The sequence below is a fragment of the Chanodichthys erythropterus genome, chromosome 4 (genome assembly GCF_024489055.1).
Source record: "Chanodichthys erythropterus isolate Z2021 chromosome 4, ASM2448905v1, whole genome shotgun sequence".
Classification (NCBI taxonomy): Eukaryota; Metazoa; Chordata; class Actinopteri; order Cypriniformes; family Xenocyprididae; genus Chanodichthys; species Chanodichthys erythropterus.
In genome coordinates, this window is record NC_090224.1 from 16,836,102 (window position 1) to 16,857,192 (window position 21,091).

Consider the following 21,091-nt stretch of genomic DNA (forward strand, 5'->3'; position numbering starts at 1 on the left):
TTTTAAAGTCTTATGGGTTTGGAACGACATGAGGGTGAGAAATTAATGATAGAATTTTTGGGGTGAACTAACCCTTTAATTTAACTTCAACTTTATTTCAGTATTTGCTATTGCAAAATTTCTATTAGTTTGTTTTTCATCTAATATTAAATATATGTCTTATTTTCAATTTTCATTTTAATTTGTAGTTATTTTGTTTTTATTTTGTTTTAGTTCAGGTTTAGTGATTTTAGTGCTTCAGCTTGAACTTTTCATTTAGTTGTCAATGCAACATTTCTAATGTTTGTTTAGAGTTTTTCATCTAATATTTAGCTATATTTCAATTAACAATTTTTAAAAATAATTTGTTGACGATAAACTGCTTTATAAACATGGTGAATTTTGAAGCAAGATTAGGCTTTAAGTGGGAAAAAGTGCCACTTTTTCCTCTCATTGGAAATAGGGGGAAATAAAATAGAGATTCAGGGTTTAGTTAAATCAGTAATGGTTCAGTAAGTAGTCTTTGGCACTGTCATAAAACTTGCTGAATATAAATTATACAGTGACAAATTGCACAACAGCCTTCAGATGTCACTGGGGTTAAATTGTAACTTTGTGGCCCCCGTCCCGTCTCAGCATGTAATTGGTCAGTCACAGCACGAATATATCGAGTTTCAACCTCCTCTTGACTTTTGGTCAACCAGCTGTGGGTAAATACTGTGCGCCTCAACTTAACAGACCTCTTTCTAAAGCTGCAGACTCCTCCACTGCCAGGCGTACATTGACCATGACCACTTTCGAAGACATCTTAGAGGAGGCCGGGCCATTCGGTCGGTGCCAAATGCGAATTTTTTCCATTTTCTGTTTGGTCTCCATACCGTTTTCTTTCGTCTATGTGGGGATTGTGTTCCAGGGCTTCACCCCAGAGCATTGGTGCCGTGACCCGGGCGTCAGTGAGATCCGGGAGAGATGCGGCTGGAGCCTTCAAGATGCACGCAGGGCCACCGTACCCCTGATAAACAGCTCTGCAGGGGTGGTGTACAGTCAGTGTGAGAGAATCGACATGGACTGGAACGCCACCGGTCTTACCTGTGACAATCCAGAAAGTGACTTTGTCCAGGCCCAGCTCTCTACGCTGCCTACGACTGGCTGTACAGATGGCTGGGAGTACGACTATGAAGGAAGACAATCCTTCGTCACTGAGGTGAGTGGTGGTGGGATCACAAAACAAGACTTAATTTGGTAATAATTGTGTGAATGAAAAGAAGAAAATGTCTTATGAAACCCATGTGTTGCAGTTTGATCTAGTGTGTGCAGACTCCTGGTATGTTGACATGTTCCAGGCCACGCTCGGTATTGGTTTCTTAGTGGGCAGCATTGCAATTGGATATATGGCAGACAAGTATGACAGACGCCTCTTTTTTTCTTGTTCTTTTTTCCATTATAACATGGGTGTTTTAATGAGTCTTTCTTGACTTGGATAAAAAATATCTAAAGCTCCTTAAAGAAGATACACTTTCTTGATAAGTACATCTGCCAGTGGTAAATGCACTTGTTTGAAGACATTAAGGCCCATTCACACCAAAGGACTTTTCAAAGGATTCCATTTACCCGGGGTTTAGAATGGCCCAGGGTTAATGATTTCAAGTGTGAAAAGCCCTCAAGAGAGAGAACTATAATGATAAAGATGCTGTTCTTAAAATCGTTCTATATATATAATAGAATAGCAGAGTTAGCAGGCAAGCAGGCAGGATGATGAACGATAAAACATTAAAAGCCAATCAGAATCATCCTGCTTTAAGAGCTTGATTATTTAACGGACAGATGACAAAACTGCAGCACGTGCTTGGAATAAAGAGAACGATATCATCAGTTAGTGTGGATGTTGGTTAATATTGTTATAGTTATCTTTATAGTTATAGTTCTTAGTATGAATGGGCCTTTAATATGATATTCTGTGTTGCTTCTTGAGTAAATTTGTGTTTCAAGGATTTTTAAAAATAAGATTTTTTTTCAATACAAAAAATTCAATGCAATCAAGATTCATATACTAAATTTCAAAAGTTAAAGGTGCTAAATAGGATGTTTTGTTTTATACATTTTTGCAATATTACTTGAAACTGTCTTTACTAACTTATAAAAGACTATTTATTAGGTGCACTGAAAGGAATAATATTAATATACATCATCTGTGCACGAGGTAGGGCCTTAAAAACATCAGTCAATCGTTTACGCGATTGGCCCTCTGGCTTGTCAATCACTGCCATGACGATCCTTGTGAGAGACGAGCGCAGCTGCGCGCTCCAGTAACTTTCCACACTCCACAGGCGCCGCATGCAATGTTTTTGTCAGGAGACAGGAGTAACAACTGCAGATTATGAGTTACCTGCAGTGAGTCCGACATGATGAATCCTTTAAGGATTAGCACCTTTAAGTTCAGTATGATTTTTTTAAATAAATTAATTTATTCTGCAATTATGCATTAAATTGATCAAAAGTAACATTAAAGACATTGATAATGTTAAAAAAAAAAAAAAAAATCCTAAAAAAACAAATGTATGTTTCCACAAGAAAAATTAAAGGATTAGTTCACTTTCTAATGAAAATTTCCTGATAATTTACTCACCCCCATGTCATCCAAGATGTTCATGTCTTTCTTTCTTCAGTCGAAAAGAAATCAAGGTTTTTGATGAAAACATTCCAGGATTTTTCTCCTTATAGTGGACTTCAATGGAGCCCAAACAGTTGAAGGTCAAAATTACAGTTTCAGTGCAGCTTCAAAGGGCTCTACACGATCCCAGATGAGCAATAAGGGTCTTCTCTAGAGAAACCATCGCTCATTTTCTAACATTTTTTTAGAATTTTATACATTTTAACCATAAATGCTCATCTTGAACTAGCTCTCTTCTTCTTCTTCTTCTTCTTCTCTATTAGAATTCTGGCAGTGTTGACGCTGCTAAGTGCATTACTGCCCTCCACAGGTCAAAGTTTGAACTAAATTGTAATATACAATATTCTAGAGGAAGTATATAACAATTAGTTCAAACTTTGACCTGTGGAGGGCAGTAATACACTTAGCAGCGTCTACACTGCCGGAATTCTAATAGAGAAGAAGAGAGATACTTTTTAGGAAAATGAGCGATGGTTTCTCTAGATAAGACCCTTATTCCTCGTCTGGGATCATGTAAAACGCTTTGAAGCTGCAATGAAACTAATTTTGACCTTCAACCGTTTGGGCTCCATTGAAGTCCACTATATGGAGAAAAATCCTGGAATGTTTTCATCAAAAACCTTCATTTCTTTTCGACTGAAGAAAGAAAGACATGAACATCTTGGATGACATGGGGGTAAGTAAATTATCAGGAAATTTTAATTTGAAAGTGAACTAATCCTTTAAGTAGCAGCACAACATCAAAAATAACAAGAAATGTTTCTTGAGCAGACTTCAGATTTCTGAAGGATCATGTGACACTCAAGACTGGAGTAATGATGCTGAAAATTCAGCTTTGCCAGCTCAGGAATAAATTACTTTTTTTTTTTTTTTTTTTTTTTTTTTGTAGTAATATTTCACAATTTGTTTTAATGTATTTTTTAACAAATAAATGCAGTCTTGGTGAGCAAAAGAGACTTCTTTTAAAAACATGAAAATGCCTTACTGACCTCAAACTTTTATACGGTAGTGCAAACGTTATCAAGCAGTCTACAAAATGAAAACCAAATCATTTTTATTGGCATGGCAACACGAATATTTAAGAAACCGTCGAAATGATTTGTTCTTGCTTTTTCTTTCAGATATGGCAGAATGAAGAGTTTCCTCATGACCAACTTATTCATTGGAGTAACAGGGATTCTGGTGGCCACGTCTCCTAATTACATCGCCCTGCTGGTGTTCAGAGCTCTCTTTGGCTTTGGAGTGAAGGGTGGCTGGATGGTTGGATACGTGCTAAGTAAAAACATTTTTCAGTTTTAATCACACTTAAATGAAATATGTTTGTGTGTACAGCTAATTGTACTTTCACAGTGATTGGATCAGTGAGTCTAGCTGCAGTGTTCTTGCATTAAATGTTTACCGCAGTATTGGGATTCTTGATATCCTCATATCCAATAACTCTTATTTGTGGCTGCAGTCACAGAGCTGGTTGGGGTGGAATACAGGAGAACGGTGGGAGTGACCTATCAGATGATCTTCAGCTTGGGCATTCTCATCCTTCCTCTCTTAGCTTACTTCATACCAAACTGGCGCTGGCTACAGGTGGTCTTCACCATACCTTACATCTGTTTCCTGACTTACTATTGGTAAGAGCCTGTACATTATGTGTAATAAAGTTAGAGTCAGAACAGACGGCTGCACTTAAAGGATTAGTTCACTTTCAAATAAAATTTTCCTGATAATTTACTCACCCCCATGTCCTGCAAGATGTTCATGTCTTTCTCTCTTCAGTCGAAAAGAAATTAAGGTTTTTAATGAAAACATTCCAGGATTTTTCTCCTTATAGTGGACTTCAATGGCCTCCAGACGGTTGAAGGTCAAAATTATAGTTTCAGTGCAGCTTCAAAGGGCTTTAAACGATACCAGACGAGGAATAAGAGTCTTATCTAGCGAAACAATCGGTCATATTCGAAAAAAAATTAAATGTATATGCTTTATATAAACAGATGATCACCTTGCACGTGCTTCCGCTTTCCGTATTCTTCAAAAAGTTTATGCTGTATTTACGCCTTTGCTATTTTACTTATGGAAAAAAAACGAAACTGCCGCCTCGTTTGTTCCGTAAGTTGAATAGGGAATGCGAGGGACATACAGTGTAAAGTTTTTGGACTAATCCTTTAATTGATTGTGTTTTCCAGATTTATTAGCTTGATTGTGTGCAATGTAAATATGTTACAATACAAATACTGTTGTATTTTACCCTGACAAATATGTATCATGGTTTTTACAAAAATATTAAGCAGCACAACTGTTTTCAACATTGAAAATGATAAGAAATGTTTCCTGAAATGTTCAGCATATTAGAATGATTTTTGAAAGATCATGTGACACTGAAGACTGGAACAATGATGCTGAAAATTCAGCTTTACCATTAATGGAATGCATTACATTTTACAATATATTAAAATGGAAACAGTTATTTTAAATTGTGATAACATTTCACAATATTACTGTTTTTACTGTATTTTGTGATCATATAAATGCAGCCTTGGTGAGCAGAAGAGACTGTTTTTCTAAAACATTATAAAAATTCTTATCAACCCAAAATTTTAAACGGGAGTTTATCTATTTGAGATGTGCTTTTTCATTTTTTTGCATCTTTTTAGAGCATTTGGTCATGCAGTTCAAATGCGAATGTGATCTACATTATACTGTAACATTTTAACATTATTATTATTATTCTCTCCAAGGTAACGACATGTTTGGTTTCTGGATGATCACAAAGAACAATCTTTTACATTTAGGATACCGTATTTACATGTAGTTCAATATTTTTTGCGTTACACTATGTTAGATAACTGTAGCCATGTTGCATTATTTAAATACTCTTTTTCAGGTTTATCCCTGAATCACCAAGATGGCTCCTCAGCCAAAACAAGAGAACCGAAGCACTGGAGATCACAAAAATGATAGCCAAAGAGAACAAGAAGACACTGTCCAAGAATATTGAGGTACTAAATATACACATTAATGAAAAGCATAAATTTAATACCAAATGTCTCTTAAATGCCCAAATTTCTCCATCAGACACTAAAGGTTGAAAACACAGACCCTGTCTCAACTGCTTCCTTCATGGACCTGTTCAAAACTTCCAAATTGAGAACATACACATTCATCCTGAGTTTCAATTGGTACGTCAGATCCTAAACACCTCATTAAGCACATTGGGGTGAACATTTATCTGTAACCTCTTGTTGTATCTCTGGGGCCATCACAGGTTCACCAGTGCTGTGGTTTACCAGGGTCTCATTATGAGGTTGGGAATCCTCGGAGGAAACGTGTATGTTGACTTCCTCATATCTGGAATTGTGGAATTGCCAGCAGCTTTCCTCATCCTCCTCACTATTGAGCGGATCGGACGGCGCCTTCCATTTGCAACTGCGAATATCGTAGCAGGGGCGGCTTGCTTAATCACAGCATTCATCCCAGACAGTGTGTTACCATTTGTAGTTGTAGTTAAAATTGACTGAAAAATGAAGATATATGTATGGTTACTTTAAATTTTGTATCTTCTACAGGTATATTCTGGTTAAAAAGTGCTGTTGCTTGTGTTGGAAGGCTGGGCATCACTATGGCTTTTGAAATGGTAGTGTTTGTAAATACTGAGCTATATCCCACTGTTATCAGGTGAGTTATATTGCAGAGTGACCGCGGGTTTATCCTTCATTATTCATCACAGGTTGTATATAAAGTGAAGAATCAGCAGTGCTGGGTAGTAACTGATTACATGTGATCTGGATTATGTAATCAGATTCCAAAAATGTAATTGACCCTTCGCCAGGAGTTTGAGCAGAGTTGGGTATAACACGTTACAAAGTAACAAAGTACAAAGTAACGCGTTACTGTAGTCTAATTACTTTTCCTGATAACGCAGTAATGTAACACATTACATTTTAAATTTATGTAATTTGATTACACTTACTGATGTGAATAAAATTACGTTACTTGCGTTACAAGAAAAAAAATATTAGGTAATGTGCATTTCTAAAAGAAATCACTTTTGGCGCGGATGCGTCATTATGAATCACCGGAGAACACGTGGAGGAGGATACCTGCGCCCAAGACGAGAGCGGTTCAACCTAAACAAGCTAGAATGGATTTTTGTTCATGATCGGAAGGGAAGGTAACTTCTGAACAATACTGTTTTTAAATGTTATTATAATGTTTTCAGCAATTTTTTCATGTCTTTAATGCAGTTACATACAAACATATACACAGTTAAGCTACCACACACATACATGCTACACACAGCAAGGAATGTTTAAGATGTGTCCGAAACCGCTCACTCGTTCACTAATCCCTATATAGTGTAAGCCTATGTCATTTGAGTGCACTATATCTCCAAAAAGTGAACGGCATGAAGTGAGTGAATTCGGATGCTGACGTAGCCGCGTAGTTTGTGGGGGGGTTGGGGGGGCAGGTCACCCCCCCCCCAATATTCAAATGCTTCAGTTACAACCCCCCCAATATTTCAACATGAAAATCACAGCAGATCAAATGAAAAATATGTAGAATTCATTTATTTTGTAACAATAATTTTGTTTGTATTCAAATATGAGTTTGTCATAATAAATTAGACAAAAATATTCTCCCCCTCCATTGAAACGATTGGTAACGCCCAACCAACGCGCCTCGCTCTTTTCACAAACAACGCGAGTGGAGCTGTACTGTTTGAATGAGACAGCGCGGGTAGCACCAAAAATGAAGAGAACCGCTGCCCAGAAAACTATATTAAACCGCTGGTCCGTTAAAAAGAATAAAGCATGTACTGAGAAGGAGGTATGAGAATGTTGTGTAATACACTCATATTTTAGCTAACTAATCCATTACAATGTAGCCATAACTATCAGTGTAACTGTAACCAGTTACCAAAACAGCCGTCTGTTTTGTTTGTTCATTTTTCAATAGTGTCTGTAATGATCAATGACAAAAATATTCACATCGGTGTTTGTTTTCTTCCTAAATTAATCTGACTTTTGAACGAATTGGCTGAATGAACGATTTAAGTGACTCACTCACTCAATAAAAAAGCGAATGGCTGCCGCCTACTGGCGGTTTCAATATTTAACATAATTTCTTTCTTTTTAGAATCACCGTTATGTTAGAATTTGATGAATGATTATACATACATTTCATAAAGTTCTGATAGATAGATAGATAGATAGATAGATAGATAGATAGATAGATAGATAGATAGATAGATAGATAGATAGATAGAACAACAGACAGATAGATAGATAGATAGATAGAACAACAGACAGATAGATAGATAGATAGATAGATAGATAGATAGATAGATAGATAGATAGATAGAACAACAGACAGATAGATAGATAGATAGATAGATAGATAGATAGATAGAACAACAGATAGATAGATAGATAGATAGATAGATAGAACAACAGACAGATAGATAGATAGATAGAACAACAGACAGATAGATAGATAGATAGAACAACAGACAGATAGATAGATAGATAGATAGATAGATAGATAGATAGATAGATAGATAGATAGATAGATAGATAGATAGATTATCCAATAACACTACACATAAAACAGATTATTATTTTTTAATATAAAAAACAAAACAAAAAAACAAACAGGCAGCATACGTTCAACCCCCCCAATGTTGAAACCAAATCTACGGCCTTGTTAGCCTATAACTGTGCGTCGGAGAGCTGGAGCTGTCACAGAAACACGTGATACAAATACATGTTACTTAATAAAATAATATTAATAACAATATTAATGACTTTATTTTGTAATTATACATACCATACCTGCCAGCTTTGTAGTTTCATCGATTGTATGGTTTGTAATGCTTAATATGGGTTCATAATCATTAAATACTATTAAAAAAAAAAAACTACATAAAACAAAAATATTAACAAGTGTATAATATTTCATATATTTATTAGTTTTAATAAAGTTATTTTTAGTTTGTTAGAATCTCACGCTCACAGATGACGTGGTCGTTGAGTGCCCTGTTATGATTGCATTAGAATGAATAAGCTACCTATAGATGATTAACGAACATTTTTAAGTTGCTGTTTTCATGTAATATTTTTCAGTCAATATTAAATTACAATAAGAACTATGAGATTCAGTTTGTGGTGTATTTTTGTAGGTTTCAAAGTAACTTGAATGTAAAGTAATTAGTAATCTGATTACTTTTTAAATGCAGTAATCAGTAATGTAATCAAGTTACAATTTTAATGTAGTAAATTGTAGTGGATTACTTTTTTGGAGTAACTTACCCAACACTGAGTTTGAGTGACAGGCGATCTAACCAATCATAATGCTGAATCTGCCATTTTGTCCGACAAAGCAGTCAAGGGAGTTAGTAGATTAATATAGGTGGACTTGAACTTGAAAAATGGTGTGTGCTGACATCTTTCCGCAATTGAAACAACATTCCTTATGATGTTCATTCATGTTTATTTGATGCTATAAATGAACTAGTAGGAAGAGATGATCGGTTCACGAGCTGCTTGAACTGAGGTGCAACAGCGATCTGTCATGACACATTAAAGAGCCACAAAATGAAATTTATTGATTAAATTTCTTTAAAAATGACAAAATTTGAGACTGTTTCATATCAAAAGTAACCTGCTCTGTCTTGTCTTTCGACATATAGTCAGTGTCCTCTCTGCTCCGCGATGTATTTTTCACTCTGAGATGTGTGGCGAGAGATCGGCATGGCTTGTTGGACATAGCAAAAGTAATCAAAGGGGGCGGGTCTTTGCGAATGGTCAATTAGATTATATTACATTTTAAAATGCTCATAATCCGATTACAGTTACTTTATTATAGATTACATGATTACATATTATTCACACAATGGCAGTAAATGATCTTTTATTACATTTTATTCTCTTAAAATTTATTTTCTAAAAGATTGTGTGTCATACCATTTAGCTTTGACTATATTCACAATTTAGAATGGCCATGTGAATGTCATGTAAATAAATTTGTGATGCTTCTAAAGCACCTCTCATTAACCCCATATATGAGATGAAAAATTATGCAAGTTACTAAACACTGCTGTATACACTATTATTTGTTCATGTAATGCATGAACAAATAATAGTTTTGTCACCCTTTTGAACTAAAATATTTACTCCTGAGATTTTAAACAAGTTAGGTCAAAAGTAATCTAAAAGCAATCAAAAGGTAGTCTGAATACATTACCTAAAATGAGTAATCTAGTTACTGTGTGGTCAGTAATGCTACTGTATATGATGTTGTTTGGCTTCAGAAATCTGGGTGTATCGGTCTGCTCCACGATGTGTGACATTGGAGGGATTATAGCGCCGTTCCTGCTCTACAGGCTTGCTGTCATCTGGCAAGAACTACCTCTTATCATTTTCGGTACAAAAGCAAATGTTCATTTTACACACAATAAAACAATAAAGTTGTTTGTGTTGGCAGATAAGGGCATCAAATGTAACTAATTGCTTTCAAGATGCAGGAAAATTACATTCTGACTGCTGATTGCACCAAAAGCACACACATTTTTCATTTTTGGGTTAATTTTTTACCTTATTTACCTAATTTAACCTTTTACCTTAACCTTTAAAGGTGGCAGGGGAAAATATAAGTCAATTTCAGTCTTTTAACAGACCTACCAAAAAAAATTGGGTTCTAACAAAACGTATATATATATATATATATATATATGTATGTATATATGTATGTATATTTATTTATTTTTCCCTGCACGGTGTAGTTACAGCATCTACCACCAGGGGCTAGTAGGGTCATGCTGACCAAGCAAACCTTGACCCCCTTGAGCCAACATTTCCTCATTAGATGTTCCAGTCAAATGCTGTGTTTATTACAAATCAAATGGTGTATTTTTGCACAATTTGAACCCAGGTCCCCTTAGAATGTTACACAGAAACTGTACCACTAGTATTTGTATTAAGAACTACTATTAAAAGGGTGTTCTTTTGGTTGTATCTTTCACTGGTGCCCCCTCAAAAAAAAGAAAAAAAAAGAAAGCATGACACCCCTGGCCAAAGTAACGTGATGTTGAGCATGTTCTCGTTCCAGTGTGAGGTCGGTGAAGTAAATGTTCATTCTCACAGGTGCTCTTGCTTTTGTGGCTGGTGGACTGGTTCTTCTGTTACCTGAAACCAAAGGTGTGCCTCTTCCAGAAACCATTGATGACATTGAATGTCCAAACAGGTGAGGTTTTACTCTCTTCACTATGGTAACATTTGTCAACATGAACCTTTCTTCACAAATGTGAACTGTATGTGCAGAAACAAAGAAAACCATCTGAAGAGTCAACAGCTGCAGAATTTGCTGCCCTCTGATGTGACATCAAACAAAGACGTTACAGCAGTCTGACACAGAATCCAGCAACCTCCTTAACTTTATTATGTGATGCTGCTTATCACTTCTCCTTTGAGGATTTAATCAAAATGATACAAACTGAAATCCATTTCTGATTAATCAAGTTTTTTTTTTCATTTCAAAAGTTAATGAACAATTAAAATATGAATTTGATTTTAGTAATCAAGCTGAGAAAGTTATAAAATATGTAGCAATCTAATCAAAGGACCCAGATGTAATTATTGTTTGTCATTAACTCTAGTTACTGTATTTTTTTATATAAAATAGTTGTTTTATTTTACATTTTTTTGTTTTTGACAAAAATGTTTATTTAAAAAATGTAAAATAACTCACTATAAAAATATCTTTATATATATTTTAAAATGTTGGCTTAAATTATTCATGATAATGGTAAATGCTATTGTACTTATTTGTTCTGTCACTTTTACTAGGGTTTGAACATTGCTACTGTAACAGCAAAACTGTTTGTATGGTGGAGCACAAATAAAGAGACTTTCTTCAAAGATGTTTACCGTTGTTTTAATGTAGGAAAACATATTTTAAAATCAGATCTGATTACATTTTTAGTGCTTTGAAGAGTTCTGTAAGGAAACATGTTTACTGGGGCCTCAAAATGGAACACATCCGGCGTGTGCATATAACTGTACAGGCTGACAGTGGGCTTGACAGTTTCTAAAACTAAATTTCTGTACATGGTCTTTAAAAGGCTTATGCATCAATAAAATTTCCTTATTTCATTGTCAGTAGTTCACTTAAATTTCATTATATCTTTTGACTAATCTGACTAATTCTCAGTTTTCTTTCATATTGCGTTCTATCCAGTCGATAAACTTGGAGACGCGGGTATACACTCCAGGTTTCATGGCATTAGCACAGCCGAGACCCCATGATGTCACTCCCTGAAGGACGAAGGTGCTCTGTGCGTAGCAGACAAGAGGCCCGCCGCTGTCACCCTGAATGAGTGTGAGGAACATGTCACAATTTAAGTTGTTATTCATTTAAAATCTTTCCCTCTGCTGTAGGTCTCAAATCTCATTTGTTTAAGAAGGTTATAAAGGGTTGGAACAACATGGAGGTGAGTAAATGATTATAGTAAAATAGTGAATTTTTGGGTGAACTATTCCTTTGAATGCACAATTCACATTGATTTGTACAGCACTTTTCACCATACATATTGTTTCAAAGCAGCTTCACAGAAAAGTCATGTTCTACGTTACAATTAAAGAGTAATCTGTTATCAGGTGACTGTGTCAAAGTAAAATGTACAGTTCTAAGACAATCCAGATCATGCAGTTAGCTAACATCATGTATTAATTTAAGCAAAAACAAGGAGCATGTTAAAGCAATGATTAATTCATGTATGGAAAATTTGGCATGGAAAATCAGTGGCTCTATTCCAAATACAAAGCATGTCAATAGTGCTCCTCACATGAAGAACTTAAGACTCAAAACCCTAACATTGCAAAAGTTAGATATTGGTATGTTGCTAAACTAATTGCGTTTACTTGCACACTCATAATGCGATTATAATAGGATTTCGGCAATATTGCGATTAAACTTTAGCTCGTGTAAACACAAAACTTTGATTAAAGTAATGCGATTGAGCTCATAATCAAGCATAATCACATAAAACTGTGTTACATGTTACACTTTCGCATTATTCCCGCTCGGACGTACACGGATGTCGTGTGTTGTTCACACAATTTCATGAATGAACTCTGTGACATTATTCTGAAGTTTTCTCTTCACAAAACCACTAAACTCTGTCAACACAATTAGCTGCACGCATGGGCGTAGGTTTAGGGGGGACGCTAGGTACTAGTCCCTGTCAATATTTTGAGATGACAAATTTGTCCCCACCAATATTTAGCAAGCTCCTTTAAACTGCTATTTGGATCTTTGTACTGCTATTTGGATCGATTCTAACGGCCAGGACGACGACAGTACAACGCCGTAATTTGGCGGCGGGGTATCTGACAGGCTACACGCGCGGGCCGGGACTACTTTTGTGCTTGCACTAGCAGCGAGCGAGTGGCGTGTGTGTGTGTGTGTGCGCGTGTGTGTGTGTGTGCGCGTGCATGTTGACAACGCCGACGGTAAGTTACCAGGGCTGTCTCTCTGCCACATACAAAGGCCAGAGTAAAAACATTTTAATATTCCGTTTTTTTGCCCCTTTTTGTACTTTGTAGATGCCCACCAAAGCTGAGACCAAACCTACGCCCATGGCTGCACGGACTCTTTTCCAGACGGCGCGAAGAACGCATCGGCAGCAAACCCGGCATTGCGATGTCCATCACGGCGCCAAATAATATCCAGTAACGTTTGGTCCATAAAAATTTTAAAATGAATGTGAGTAGATTCAAAATGGCCGGTAACATGTATACTATGTGCCTGAGTGTGGTATAACCATACTTGTTAGGAATAAACAGAGTAATGTAAATTGCATGTAAACTGAGTGAAGAATTCTGTTCATGTCATGTAAGCATCTTGCTGCAATTAAGACCTTACTCTGTTAATGAGAAATAATCGCATTATTGGTGCACATATAAAAGTAGTGATTCTTAGTACATGCAAGTATTTGGTCATTTTCATAATTTGATAGAATTATTGGTAACACTTTATTTTACAGTGTCATCGTTACACATGTTACATGTAGCCTAGTTACTGTAGTAATAACTGTAAATTGTGCATAATTACATGCTATTAACCAAACCCTCATCCCAACCCTTGCTAACTCTATAGTAAGTACATGTAGTTATTACACAGTACTTAATTACACTGTAACACGGACACCTTAAAATAAAGTGTAACCAAACTATTTTATAACAGTATTTCAATGTTTAATAAAACAGTTTGTTGAATGTATTCTTGGATTGCTTTATCGGTGACAAATACGCAATGCTTCCTTGCAATTTGGCCATATCAAGGCACTTTACAAGGCTATGTCTGTTTGTATTCATAATTATTACTAAAAATCAAAGCAAGTGAGATGACAGAATCTAGAGACCCTCAATAGAGCAGGCTCCCTTACCTGGCAACTGTCAGTTCCACCTTCTATGTTTCCTGCACACATCTCATGCTCCTTCACACGGCCATTCAGAAAAGATGCACGGTTGCAGACTTTGTTCTCAATTACAGGGAAGCCTGTTTCTTTCAGAAAACCTTCTCCACCAGTTCCTAGAAAACAGAAAGTCTTCAAATCATGAACACTGTGAAATCTTTAATTAATAATCATGTTTGTCATTTCTAACAGTAAAGATAATTGATAAAGAATTAATTTTGCTATATCTACTTGTTAAAGTGACCTACCTTGTGTCTCCCCCCAGCCTGTTACATAGCATTCAGTATTGCTTGGTACAATGTAGTCCTTCTCTGGTAGGCACGCAGGCAGTACCTTATCGGTTATTAATGCAGGCCTAAAATCAAACAAAATCATGAGTTTGCTTTCTTAATGTCATTATAAATATGAGGTTACAGTTTTAAAAGCCAGAACTGCATTTAACCACTAGTGTCACCAAATGGAATTGCAAAGATAGCGACTATTTTCAATAGAGATTACTGAACACTATCTGCCATTACTCTACCATACAGAAAATCCCATCTAATACTTGTGCCATTGGTTGAGTCAGTGTTGGGGAATCAACTGTTGAATCACTTACTCATACTTTTATCTGCATATTAAACTGGGATATGAGAAAGTATAAATATCTAAACCATTAAATACCAGATTCAGAGTGTTGTGTGAATTGCATTGGCAACAGTTGCACACATCAACGGTGGACAACAGAAGACTCTAACCTGTCCAACTTGAGAAGAGCGATGTCAGTTCCAGCTGGCCCCTTAATAATCTTAGTAACATCTCGTTCCTGTTTGGATGCTTCATTTGCACGTTCTGTGTGGATTCCAAGGAAGATCTTGTAGGCAGATGGACTCTCAGACCTGCACAGTTGTACATACACATGAAACCATCTGCTGTGTAAATGCCCCATTAACAAGTTTTGTGGTTTCTATTCCATGTCTCTTTGGGGCTTTGATGTCATCTGTATGCTAGTGCAGTACATGGTTAACAACTCCAGTTCAGGGAATCTACAGACAATTAAAATGTACAATGTTGTAGAAGTGGAGTGAGAACCACTGAACTGTTGTTCCTCTAAACATTGGCAAAATTCACAATTTCAACCCTTTATTTGCAATTTTGTCTCCTCAAACAATTAAAAAAAGTCACTTACCTCTCTAGGCAGTGGGCTGCAGTTAGGACCCATTGTGCATCAATTAGCGTTCCACCACAGAAATGGATTTTGGTTCTAAAATTACACAAAATAACAGTTAATAACTACAATTTTATCTGGGCCTGGAAATGAGTAGAGAGGTAGAGGAGGGTGGCTTGTTTGTATACCTTGTCCTAAGACTGATCTGCCAAGGCCAGGAGTGTGGTTTGGAAATACACCCCCCAACGATCCGCCCAAAGCACCGCTTAGGTTTTACTGAAGGTTGTCCGCATTTCAGGCTATCTGATTAGAAAGGAATATGCATGTCATGTATCTTACTTAGCAAAGATACTATATAGTTAAACCTAGATAACAACAATTAGCATTTGGGAATTTACAGGTTGGAGTCAAGAGGAATATTAAGAACAGTTACCACAGTCTGGGATCTGACAGTAATCCCACTTCTTATTTCGATCCGTTGTATAGCACCAAGGTCCGTTCACATCACTGTCTGGGTTTCTGCATTGCTAATAGCGTAACCAAGTAAATAACTTGACTGTTAAAAAACTGTTAAAAAAGGCAGGATTTGCACTAAAAAATGCTTGAAATTCTACATGTACCTACATTTGACTCTAGTCCCTTGTCTGGGTGCGTTTCTGGGGTAAAACTGGCATGCTGATGGGGGGTCATAGAACTCCATGCTTGGCAGGTCACTCCCGTTATTGTAATGGATGTGGGACCCCGGTAACTTGCTCCGTTGCCAAACTTACAATCTTGTAAAAAGAAGCAAAGCACATAACTCACACCCTCCCTTACACAATACTATGGTTCTCTTGATATTTAATCTAATCTGTTAGCTTGTTGGTGAATGAACCTTTTTCTGGAGAAGGAGAAGAAGATAGAGATGGAGAAGATGCAGCCACTGATGGATTGGTAGGAGGCTCCCTTGAGCTGGGCTTGATGTCACACCGCTCGATGTTGCAATACTCCCACCGAACCGAGGGATCTGTGGTGTAGCACCAAGGGGCTCTGTCACCATCTGGATTCCTGCACAGGTTCCTCCTCAGATCTCTGCATGATTGGCGAAATCAGAGGGGAAATCAGTGGAGTCCAAATTTGCAACAGTTTAAGATTCAGTGTAGTGTCTTACGCTTTAGGGAAACTCTGAGGTGTTTTGGAATGTCGATGAGGTTCCATGGATGTCCAGAATTGGCATTTCTTTCCACTGATGGTCTCTGACATGGCACCACGGTAGGAGGTTCCATCACCTTCGTAACATGCCTCACCCTCAGGGATCACCGGCTCCTCTAGGAATCACATATTTATGTTATACATGGCTCTTTCCCGAATTCTAGGGGCATATGATGTAAAATACAAAGAAAGGACACCATAAACTACATTTAATGTGATATGGTTTTGTAATGACTCCTTCAAAACAGACCAGGTCTAGGTTGATCTCCACAACTTGGCACACTGCAGTACTCCCAGCGGGTGTCTGGATCTGTGGTGTAACACCATGGACTTCTTTCATTATCAGGGTTTCTGCAGTAGTTCTTATCAAGGCCTCTGGGATGGAAACAAACTTTAGTTGCATTCCCTGTGTAGTCACTATTCTGTATATGTATGGAATACTGGGGCAAGCAAAATTTCATACAGTAACTTTGCCCTAAAGAATAAGACTTTGAAGAAGTCTGTCTGTTTGTTTCTTGCTCAACTGTGTCAAATTATGCTCCTGGAGGGCCCTGATCTGCAGATTTTAGCTCCAACAAACTTGCCTGGAAGTTTCTAGCAATCCCTAAAGACCTTTATTAGCTGGTTCATGTGTGCTAAAATAGGATTGGAGCTCCTGGAGAGCCTGGTCCTGCAGAGATTAGTTCCAACCCTGATCAAACACTTGCCTGTATTTTTTAAGTAATCTTGAACACCTTGATTAGCTGCTCTGAACAAAGGTGGTCCTCCATCTGTAGGGCTTGACACCATTGGATAATTAATCAAAACCTGAATGTCCCTCAAAACCAGTTCATCCAAACCATCATGTTGGTGCTTACTTGCAAGGGTAGTTCTCTGAAGTTCTGGAATGCTTCTGGGGACTTTGGGATGCCCAGTCCTGGCAAGTTTTTCCTGACACTGTCACCGCAATTGTGCCCCTGTAGGAGCTACCTTCTCCACTTGCACAGGTAAGTTCTGGTACGATTGTGGGTGGTTCAGTTGCTACAAGAAAACATTGAGCAATTAATGATGAACTAATCATTTGACAGAAAACATTGTGTTTCAGATTGACAAGAACATTGCTTACTGCATCGTGGAATGGAGCACGATTCCCAACGTTTGGATGGACTGGTGGTGAAGCACCAGGGCCTAGGCTCTCCATCGGGGTTCCTGCAATAGTTCTCTTCCAAGTACTTATCAGGAAGACTACAAAAGACAGACATAGTCAAAATATGCACAAAATTGACCATATCCTCTTTGTTCTATAAAGGATAATGTCTCACGCTGAAGGGATGTATCCGTGGTTGTGGGGTTTTTGAGAGTCCCAGCGTTGGCAGGTAAATCCACTCATGGTGGTGGAGATCTTGCCTCTGTAGTTTTCTCCACTGCACTGTATACATTCCTCTGGAGATTTTAAATAGCAGATTCAAGGGAAAAATTCCAAACTGTGTTTTTGTACTCTTGTACATCCCTTCAATAGGTTGCTCCAAATGAAAATGAGCAAATGAATCCCTTCAAAAAAGGCTTTTCCACAAGGCCGTTAGTGAAATATACACACGGATGTTTCAAGCAACTCATTTTCTCCTTTATGATTACATGATTATGTGTGGCACATCTTCTCTTCATTTTAAAGCCTAGGCTAATTATCATTGTTGTGATATTCCCAGGGATTTAAATTCAGTTTTATCAAACACTGCACAAAGAGACCATATGCAAGTTGAAATACTGTAAATTTGGATTTTAAAGATGTTCAGAATATAGATGTATAAAGTGGTATTAATTCTAGAAATGCACTACTCTCTTCAGAGTGTTCACTTCAAGTGCACTCCAGAGTAAGCAGGGCATAGTGAAGTTAACTTTTGCATGAGATTTCCACATTAGTATGATACAGCCCACCAAAGTCTAGCAGTTTGTTTGCTAAATGTACCTACCTGTGCAGTCTTGGATATTGCAGTGCTCCCATCGTTTCTCTGGATCTGTGGTGTAGCACCAGGGACCACCCTTGTCTCCATCCGGGTTTCGACAAAAGTTGGACTCCAAGTCAGCTTTTGGATGTGTCTTTGGCGTTATGCTGTGTGAAGTAACTACTGAGGTTAATTAGCTGGTTTAACCACTGAAGTTTCTGTATTCTGTAAGAAAGCTGTTTTCTTTTTTACAGCATCACAAATTAAAAATTCAAATTAAGACATATACTTTGGCGTATGGGGGAAAGTTCCCTCCCATCGCTGACATGTTTTTCCTGATTTTGTCTTGGATTTTGTCCCTCTGTAGTCCATGCCAATGCCATTCACGCATTCCAGTAAGTACTCTGTATGAAGGAATTCAATATATTCATTACAACATGCTTAAAAACACATTCATTGTGGCTAAGCTAGTACACTCATGTCATTTGATGTTGATATACAGTAGTACTGTTGATGATGATGTATTAATTTCCTTATTTGTAGTTACTGTACATTCTTGTGGTTTAAAAGGGCAGATGTTCTCACTAGGTTTGTGGTTTGTGATACAAAAAAAGGAAAAGGTGCTAAATGCTAATACTGAAATGTGACCAAGTAAGTGTGCACACCTTTAGTTAAGATGGCAAAAGAAACTGGCATTTTAGGGCAAAATGTTCCGCATAGCCAATCGATTGATGTCAACATATGGTAAAAACAAGCTCTATAGTATTTTGCCCCAGTGTTTGTTCCATGCAATAGCCAAGCTTTAACCAAGTAAAACACACTACTTCTGATTATGCATTTAAACAATGGTCTATCTGCCTATGTCATCTTAATAATTTTCTACATTGATGGTCTTATGCAGTTTGTGACAATATTTAAACATTTTTTATGTTAATTTTATATTAAATCATATTAAAAGTAAAATCTGGGTCCTGAAGCAAAACTAGTTGAGAACCATTGATCTAAAGAATGCTTGTTAAAACAACATCCATCAGGTATATTTTGAGCCAACCAAAACTAAAACATTTCTCATTGTTTAACCTAGATAGTACTTGATTCATTTGCTTTTTAAGGAGAAATCCCTCATTGGACGATAGATTTTCAGATAATCCTCTTTACTTTGTTTACTGACATGGACCAAACTACACTTCGATAAATCTGGATTATATATTAACTCAGATAGACTTTTGAAAAAACAAGAAAAAGCGTAACCAGCCTTTTATAATTCATAATGTATTTAAAGCTTATTTAAATGAGAGTAATGTATGCTGAAGGTAATTCATACCATTATCTGTTTTTAAACTTTAAAATCTGTTAAGTGATCAAATAGATAGGGCTATAAAATCTTACCCTTTTTCTCATAGAGAACGGCACTCATTCTTCGCAGTATCTGATCAGTTTTTGAGTTTGCAGGTAATGTTACACAATCCTGATCTTTTTCGATGTACAAAAAGGACCTGCAAAACATAAATACCCAGTATTTCAACATAATAGAGCAGAATAAACCAAGTGTCATTGCTTGTTAACATCAATTGAGTCTGCACTAGTGCTACACAATATATTTTGAGAGTTATAGTTATGGTCTGACTTGCACCTGCATGTAAAGGAAGTCTCTTTGTCGCACTTGACGGCACATTCTTCCACTGTTGTCACACTGTATTGAACTTTAGGCAATTTCACTATCCAGGCCCCATCCGTTTTAATATATGCTTCCAGAACATCTGTAGAATGTAAAAAAGGTGACAAAAAGAGAAAGCTGAGCTTCGTCACAAACACGTTTATCGATGTTGATGAAGTATGACTAATAGGTTCTGTGGACTATGCTATCCACCTACATTCTGTTAAATCAACAAAGCAAAACTATCCTAAACAAAAGCCCTTACCAACTGTATTACAGACTATTTCTAAAATCTAAAGATCTGAAACTTGATCAACAGAACTCTTTGTATCAAAACATTAATTGAAAGAACTCATTTGCTATACATTTGCAGATGACTGGATTTTCTTACCTGTGCTTTGGGTCTGGCCCCTGAGGAAACCTGAAGGTAACACGATGATATTAATGATATACAGATAAATGAATGCTATTAGTTATAGGTTATTATTAGGTTATTTCTGCTATCTATAAATGAACAAAACTAAAATTAGTATTAATTTTAGTTTTGTTCATTTATGGATAGCAGAAATGGCCTAACAATTAAGGCGCAATGAATAAATATCTGTTGGCTTACCTGTTAAAAGGAATAGACCTAGTAAAAGAACTACTTTGTGAACCTTCATGTTGGGGCATTGACAGGCAGGGACTTTGAGAGGTTTTCAATCTTTTAAGCATGTCAGTACAACAAACATCATAGGGCCGTCACTCATCAGTCAATCATTGTCCTTACAAGGACATGGACCAGGTCAAATAGTGTTTGTCGATCAGAGTATTTGAACCCACCGTTACTGTTTCTGATCACATGATTTATCAGAGATTTTTTATTTGATTAACATCGTTTATTTAATTTTTTTATGTTTTATTTCACATTAAGATGGTTTGGTACTAAAATTGCATTGAGAAAAACTATGAAAAAATAGAGACAAAAGGATAAGTGGAGAAAGTCATCAATTATAAAGAAACTGATCAAAGAAAAACTAAAAGATTGTTTCTTAATACCCTTAATAATATTTTAATACAG

At 36.7% G+C, this 21,091-nt stretch overlaps 2 protein-coding genes across 3 annotated transcripts; one reads left to right on the top strand and one right to left on the bottom strand.

The window, feature by feature from the left end:
- The first annotated feature begins 672 nt into the window (after positions 1-672).
- slc22a2 (solute carrier family 22 member 2) lies at positions 673-11,556 on the top strand. Of its 2 annotated transcripts, XM_067384315.1 has the most exons (11): positions 673-1,183; positions 1,278-1,381; positions 3,772-3,926; positions 4,107-4,275; positions 5,526-5,640; positions 5,717-5,820; positions 5,907-6,121; positions 6,208-6,316; positions 9,951-10,063; positions 10,783-10,882; positions 10,960-11,556. In XM_067384315.1, the coding sequence occupies exons 1-11, from the start codon at positions 767-769 to the stop codon at positions 11,045-11,047; spliced, it is 1,689 nt and encodes a 562-aa protein (XP_067240416.1). In that variant the 5' UTR covers positions 673-766; the 3' UTR covers positions 11,048-11,556. The 2 variants fall into 2 exon arrangements, with proteins under 2 accessions (XP_067240416.1, XP_067240417.1); XM_067384316.1 differs by lacking the exons at positions 9,951-10,063; positions 10,783-10,882; positions 10,960-11,556 and adding an exon at positions 6,681-7,097.
- On the bottom strand, positions 11,557-20,771 carry plg (plasminogen). The gene is made up of 20 exons (XM_067384312.1): positions 20,645-20,771; positions 20,423-20,452; positions 20,008-20,134; positions 19,764-19,870; positions 18,664-18,778; positions 18,402-18,541; positions 17,754-17,874; positions 17,558-17,676; positions 17,310-17,472; positions 16,703-16,827; positions 16,412-16,568; positions 16,136-16,332; positions 15,886-16,034; positions 15,695-15,788; positions 15,450-15,564; positions 15,283-15,357; positions 14,852-14,992; positions 14,363-14,469; positions 14,085-14,230; positions 11,557-12,006 (listed from the first exon to the last, which is right to left on the bottom strand). Exons 1-20 carry the CDS (start codon positions 20,691-20,693, stop codon positions 11,845-11,847), a joined length of 2,439 nt encoding a protein of 812 aa, XP_067240413.1. The 5' UTR covers positions 20,694-20,771; the 3' UTR covers positions 11,557-11,844.
- Positions 20,772-21,091: the final 320 nt, after the last annotated feature.